The sequence below is a fragment of the Dipodomys ordii genome, unplaced genomic scaffold (assembly GCF_000151885.1).
Source record: "Dipodomys ordii isolate 6190 unplaced genomic scaffold, Dord_2.0 Scaffold86, whole genome shotgun sequence".
NCBI lineage: Eukaryota > Metazoa > Chordata > Mammalia > Rodentia > Heteromyidae > Dipodomys > Dipodomys ordii.
The window spans coordinates 2,133,436-2,140,881 of NW_012267302.1; the positions used below are offsets into that span (position 1 = coordinate 2,133,436).

Below are 7,446 nucleotides of genomic sequence, written 5' to 3' on the forward strand. Positions count from 1 at the left end.
GAGTCTCACAGACTTTCCTGCCCAGGCTGGCTTTGAACCTCGATCCTCAGATCTCAGCCTCCTGAGTAGCTAGGATTACAGGTGTGAGCCACCAGTGCCCGGCTGTGGTTTTGTTTTTGTTTGGGGCAATACTAGAGTTTGAACTCAGGGCTCCAAGCTTGCTGGACAAGCATTCTATCACTTGAGCCACACCCCCAGTCCTTTCTGATTTAGTTATAGAAAGACAGGATCTTAATGATTTCTTTTAGGAGCAGGCTTCTGAATGAGATTCTCTTACCTCTTCCTCCCAAGTAATAGGAAGAATTATAGGAATAGGCCAGTGTGTTTGGCACTTAGGCAGTTTATATTATTCATCTTTATGTTTCCAGTGCCTAACACAGAGCATATATTTTACTAATTTTTTTGTCAGTTATGGGGCTTGAACTGAGGGCCTGGGTGCTGTCCCTGAGCTCTTTTGCTCAAAGCTAGTGCTCTAGCACTTTGAACCACAGTGCCACTCCTTCTGGTGGTTAATTTGAGATAAGAGTCTCATGGACTTCCCTGCCTGGACTGGCTTTGAACTATGATCCTCAGATCTCAGCCTCCTGAGTAGCTAGGATTACAGGTATGACCCACCAGCATCCAGCTTAAATATTTGTTGATTAAAGGATAACAGAAAAAAAGAAGGAAGGAGAATTTCCAAGGGATCTCTGTGCTCAACAGAACAGAAAGGGTGCTCTGTTCTTGTCACCTACCTGGTTTAGTGCCACATGCATTTGATCTACCAAGAACACATAAAGCTCGCTGATAAATGTCTGCAGTTCTTCCTGGCTTTCAAAGGATGCTGTCCTCAAATATTTCTCTCTCACAATCTTCACCACAGCATGCTGTAAAACATAAACATTGCCCCCCCACACCGTGATAGCACAGTCCAGCAGCAGGCTGGACCAGGTTTCCCTAGGTCTTTTGGTTTTAGGCTCCCCCCACAACAAAAAAAATTCTGATAATGATTAGTCTTTTGCCTGATGACAGCTAGACTAGTAGTTCCCTAGGGCTCCTTCAACAGGCTCAGCAGGATTTCTTCCTGATGCCACCATCATCACTAATAGGGACAATGCAGAATTCATACCAAGAGAAGAGAGGCCAATACTTGAAGACAATCTTAGCAGGTTTATGCTTTCCCTCATAGTGGCTATGTGGTTCATGAAGGAAGACCTGGAGGGAAACACTGGGAGAGTGCAAGGGAAGTGGGGGGCGGACATTGTCCAAAAGAAATGTATTCTTTACCTAACGTATGTAACTGTAACCCCTCTGTACATCACCTTTATAATAACAATGAAAAAGTAAGAATACTTGTCTAGAGTCCAGAGAATAGAATTCCATTTTATTTTATTTTATTCTTTTTGCCGGTCATGGGGCCTGAACTCTGGGCCTGGGCGCTGTCCCTCAGCTCTTCAGCTCAAGGCTAGTGCTCTACCACTGGAGCCACAGCGCTACTTCTGGCTTTTTCTGTTTATGTGGTGCTGAGGAATCGAACCCAGGGCCTCATGCTTGCAAGACATGCACTCTACCGCTGAGCTACCTTCCCAGCCCCTAGAATTCCATTTTAAATGCTGCTAATGTCCAACCTCATACATTATACTTTGGTACCTCCCTCATTTGTTAAATGGATATATGGCTCAGGTGTTATTTTACTCTGAAAATTGATTGAGGCTGGGTCCTGGTGGCTCAACCTATAAGCCTAGCTACTCAGTGCAGGCAGGAAAGTCCATGAAACTCTTATCTCCAATTAACCAACAGAAAACTGGAAGTGGAATATGGCTCAAAATGGTAGAACACTAGCCTTGACCAAAAGAGCTCAAGGACAGCACCCATGCCTTGAGTTCAAGCCCCACAACTGACTAAATAAATAAATAAATTGACTGATTGATTAACTGGTTGAAAAGCCAAGAAAAGAAAGCAGAAATAAAAGATTAAAACATGACAGAAATATAGTTGCCCCCGTTTTTTATCTGGTGGTAGAACTTGAACTCTGGGCCTGGATGCTGTCCCTGAGCTTTAACTCAAGGTAAGTGCTCTACCACTTGAGCTACAGTGTCCACTTCTGGCTTTTTCTGTGTATGTTGTGCTGAGGAATTGAACTCAGGGCCTCATGCATGAAGGGCAAGCACTCTACCACTGAGCCACCTTCCCAGCCCTAGTTGCTCTTCATTATCTGCAGGTTCAGTTATCTATGGCTAACTGCAGTCTGAAAACAAGTGGAAAATTCCACAAGTAAATCCCTATGTTTTAAGTTGCACATTATTTGGAATAATGGGATAAAATGTTACATTGCCTCACTCCATCTTGCCCCAGCCATAGTTCGTTTCTTGGCGCCTTATTTCCATATGTATGCGCTACCCATCCATTCATCATAGTAACCATCTTGTTATCAGATCATCATGTGTCACAGTGCTCATGTTTAAACTTTATTTTATCTTCTAGAGGCACCAAGCATGAGAGTAATGATGTCAGCAATTTGCATAATCCAAAGAGACCCCCAAAATTGCTTCATTTAAGTGAAAAGTCATAGATTTGCATGCAGAGGAGAAAACACTATAAACATAGGATTCAGTATTATGCAGTGTTAAGACATCTCCTGAGAATCTTGGGACTGCACAGATAAAGGGAGATAATGTATAATGTATAGATATTGGAAGTTGGGATGACCAAGAAACTTTTTTTTTCTTTCTAAACTACCATTATTGCTAAGTTTTATAGTAAGCACCTTCATGCATCCTAATGACCTACATTATAATGTTAATATTATCTCCAATTAATCACAGAAAAAGCTGGAAGTAGCATTGTGGCTCAAGTGGTACAGTGCTAGTCTTCAGCAAAAAAAGGAGCTTAGGGACAGTGCCCAGGCCCAGAGTTCAAGCCCTAGGACCAGAAAAAAAAAGTGCAAGTCTCTCAGTTCAAACACAAGTACCACCAAAACAAAACAAAATCAAACAAAAACCAGGCACTAGTTCTCAAATCTTAGTGCCTCTATGGATAAGGAGAGGTTTGAATAGGAGGTAGAACCAGTTACAGTCAGTAACAGAGTTTCCGCCTCCAGAGGAACATGGAATCTGTTCAAAGTCTAGCCTCACCTCAAGTGAAGAATTAGTCTCTAGTTGGGCACTGGTGGCTCAGGACTATAATCCCAGCTAGTTAGAAGGCTGAGATCTGAGGATTGGGTTCAAAACAAGTCCAGGCAGGAAACTCCATGAGACTCTTATCTCCAATACACTACTCAGAAAAGGCCAGAAGTGGCTCTGTGTCTCAAAGTGGTAGAGCACTAGTCCTGAGTAGAATAGCTCAAGGACAGTTCCCAGGCCCTAAGTTCAAGCCCCTTGACTGACAAAAACAAAATGCCAGTAGAAGATCTATTTCTATAGTCTTATACTAGCTTAGTATCCATTCTGCATGTGAGATTGTTGGAGACTAATTTTTTTATGCTGGTGCTGTGGTTTGAACTCAGGTTCTGGGCATTCTCTTTGAGCTTCTTTGGCTCAAGGCTAGCACTTTACCATATTAGCCCTGGTGCCACTTCCAGTTTTTTGGTAGTTAATTGGAGATAAGAGTCTCCTGGACTTTCCTGCACTGGATGGCATCAAACTGCTATTCTCAGATCTCAGCCTTCTGAGTCGGTAGGATTACAGGTGTGGGTCACCAGTGCTCATCTTCTACTGACATTTATCATAGAAAATGTAACTGAGGGCTGGGAAGGTGGCTCAGTGGTAGAGCACTTGCCTTGCATGCCTGAGGCCCTGGGTTCGATTCCTTAGCACCACATAGGCAAAAAGAAAAAAGCCGGAAGTGGCGCTGTGGCTCAAGTGGTAGAGCGCTAGTCTTGAGCTGAGGAGCTGAAGGACAGCGCCCAGGCTCAGAGTTCAGGTCCCACGACCCGACCTCCCCCCCCACCCAAAAAAGAAGAAAATGTAACTGAACACAATCAGAGAAAAAATCGTTAAGTGGATCTGTAGAGAAGTTGATCCATAAAAACTCTTATAATACCAGGTGCCACTGGCTCACACCTGTAATCTTAGCTACTCAGGAGGCTAAGATCTGAGGATCATGGTTCAAAGCCAGCCCAGACAGAAAAGTTCCCCGAGAGACTCTTATCTACAATTAATCACTCAATAACCAGAAGTGGTGCTGTGGGTCAAGTGGTAGAGCATTAGCCCTGAGCACAAAGAGGCTCAAGGACAGAGCTCAGGCCCTGAGTTAAACCCCACAACAGACTGTCCCCCCTCCAAAAAAAAACCTCTTATAATAATTAAATAAAAGTTCTACCTTGAGTTGTTCTTTGAAAGCAAAGTACTTTCCAGAACAATTAAGTTCATAGTTGAGCTGGCACTTCTGCTCTTCCAGGGTTTCAGTGTCGATTTCATGCTCCAGTTTAGCCACTTCTTTCCCAAACATTCTGTGGTACTCATCCAGAATGGCTTTAGAAATGTTCTTGATCTGCAAGTGGTAGTCACTCACTGCCTAGAAAAATATCAAATATCCGGTAAAGAAGACTCAAAGAGCTAGGAGCCAGTGATTTATACCTTTAATTAAAGCTACTCTAGAGACTGAAATCTGAGAATTGCAATTTGGATCCAGCCTGAGCAGATAAATCCAAGAGACTCTTGTCTCTAACTAACAAGCAATAATCCAGAAGTGAAAATGTAGTTCAAGTGGTAGAGTGTCAGCTGTGTGCAAAAAACCCAAGCAAGAGTATGAAGCCCTAAGACCCAGTATCAGGAGAAAAAAACCCTCAAATATGTACAGATAGACCATGTATTAGAAATTTAAAACTGGAATAGGATTTCTATTTGTGGTATTTGGGGATTGAATCTAGGTCTTGCAATTCTAGACGAATGTTCTACTACTTGAACCATATCTCCAGGACTTAATTTTTTGTTTGGTGATACTGGTGCTAATTAGATAAGCACTCTACCACTTGAGCCATGCCTCCAGATGGATTAAATTTTATATTCAATAGTATCTTAGATATAAATTGTCCATCTCCTCTGAGCACAGAGAGCACCAGCCAAAGACTAGACATTGTATGTTATTCATTGCATGCCATTGATCACAAGTGGAACTGACAATGAAAATGTGTGAGAACTCAAAACAAGTTCTGGAATGCATATTAAAGAGTCCACACCATTTTCAAATGCACTGAGCATCTTCTTACTTATAGTTTCATCCTGGCTTTCATACTTGCCTTCTGAGCTCCTCCTCTCCGACGGGTAAGAGGTGGCCTTGGAGGAATCATTTCCTTAACCCTGGATCAGAAAAAAATATAGATAATACTTGATTATTTGCTGATTTGTATTACGTCCTGCCTGCAAAGAGTCTGTGAAGGAGAGCAAGCACCATTCTATTTTCTCATGTGAACACAGAAAAGTAGGTGACTATGGACTGTAGCAAGGGAGCTAGAAAGCAGCTACTCAGAATCTGCATTATACCTTTGGCTCATTTGAGCTCTGGCTTTACAATGACCAGCTTTGTTTGATTTTTCAATGTGCACAAATGGGCATTTCACCAAGGGTTTGGAAAGCAATGAAGGCCCTCAGCAGTTTCTGAAAGCACACAGATTTGGAAGCCTGATGGCATAGGCAAGTAAAAGTCTTTCTTTTCTTGTAGGATGAAGTGTACACTCGATCCTCATTTACAAATTACAATAATGCTATCAGACTTAAAGTGAGAACATTTTGATACTGTCAAAGTACTTAGGCTAAAAGTTCTGCTTTCCCTATAGAGACGGCTTTATGGGAACTTATGAGGAATAAGCCACAAGGCTGTCCTTATGGTTTCAGATTCCTGCTAACATGTATTTTGCTGATGTCTGCAACCAACCCCACAAACTCAATTTTTCTTAATAGATCCTATGTAATTATACATTTCTGTTCATAATGTTAATCTCATTTATTTTAGTCCATATAATTAAATTTTTAAGGGTATGAAATAACAAGCAGCAAAATATCTCATTCCAACTTGGTTGTTCAGGCTCCTACTTTCCTCCCTCAATGAGGTGATTTACTCATTTGCAGTATCTACCAAAGGCCCATTGTCCATCAGGTACTTTGTTAGCTCTGGGGATAGAACAGTAAGAACAATAGACAAAAACCTTGCTCTCATGGACTTTCTACTAGGAAAAGAAAGATAAAAATGATAAAGAAGATTAATGTGAGCCAGGCACCAGTGGCTCGCACCTATAATCCTAGCTACTCAGGAAGCTGAGATCTGAGGGTCGCAGTTCAAAGCTAGCCCAGGCAGGAAAGTCCAAGATTCTTTTTTTTTTTTCCAGTTGTAGGACCTGAACTCTGGGCCTGGGCGCTGTCCCTCAGCTCTTCAGCTCAAGGCTAACGCTCTACCACTTGAGCCACAGCACCACTTCTGGCTTTTTTTGCTTATGTAGTGGTGAGGATCGAACCCAGGGCCCCATTCATGCAAAGCAAGCACTCTACCACTGAGCCACCATCCCAGCCTTTCTAACCCCCAGAAAACCAGAAGTGGCATTGTGACTCAAGTGGTAGAGCGCTCACCTTGAGCTGAAGAGCTGAGGGACAGCGCCCAGACCCAGAGTTCAAGTCCCACGACCAATTTTTTAAAAAAAGATTATGTGGTAGGGGTATGTGCTACAGAGAAAAATAGTAAAGAGAGACAGACAGACTCTGTTGGGTTTGGGGGCTGGTAGAGTGGGAAGGACTCACTGAGATGATACCATTTGAGAAAAAGACATGAGGGCACAGAGGAAGCAAACCATACAGAGATTAGGGAAAAGATATTTTAGGCTTAGGAACAGTAAGTGTAAACATTTTACTATAAGAATATGCCTAGCATGTGTGAGGAATAGTGAAACAGCCAGGAAATTTGGATGGACTGAAAAAGTGATGACAGAGGTCATGGTGACAGAGTATGAAAAGTTAAGAATTATGTTTATGTATGTGTGATGGGATGATATGTATGTCTATGTGAACGTGTATTACAGAGGTTTTAAAATAATTTCAGAAGGACAGACACTAAGGTAAAAGTGGTTATCACAGCTGGGCATCAGTGGCACATACCTATAATCCTAGCTATTCAGGAGGCTGAGATCTGAGGATCATGGTTTAAAGCCAGCCAAAGCAGGAAAGTCCATATACATTTTTTTTTTAGTTATGAGACTTGAACTCATGGTCTGGGTGCTGTCCCTGAGCTCTTTTGCTCAAAGCTAGCACTTTAGCACTTTTAGCTATAGCTCCACTTCCAGTTTGAGTGGTTAATTAGAGATAAGAGTCTGGGGGTGGGGGGAGGCTGGGAAGGTGGCTCAGTGATAGAGCGCTTGCCTTGCATGCCTAAGGCCCTGGGTTCGATTTCTCAGCACCACATAAGCAAAAAGAAAAAAGCCGGAAGTGGTGCTGTGGCTCAAGTGGTAGAGTGCTAGCCTTGAGCTGAAGAGCTGAGGGA

General features: G+C 42.5%; 1 protein-coding gene across 1 annotated transcript in view; it reads right to left on the minus strand.

Moving 5' to 3' along the window:
- Positions 1-7,446, minus strand: part of Cfap70 (cilia and flagella associated protein 70) — a 92,963-nt gene that overhangs the window by 46,096 nt on the left and 39,421 nt on the right. The window contains exons 10-12 of the mRNA XM_013025594.1: positions 5,215-5,279; positions 4,300-4,490; positions 735-866 (exon numbers count right to left, since the gene is read on the minus strand). Of these exons, the coding sequence (XP_012881048.1) occupies positions 735-866; positions 4,300-4,490; positions 5,215-5,279 (388 nt within the window). The remainder of the gene's footprint in view (positions 1-734; positions 867-4,299; positions 4,491-5,214; positions 5,280-7,446) is intronic.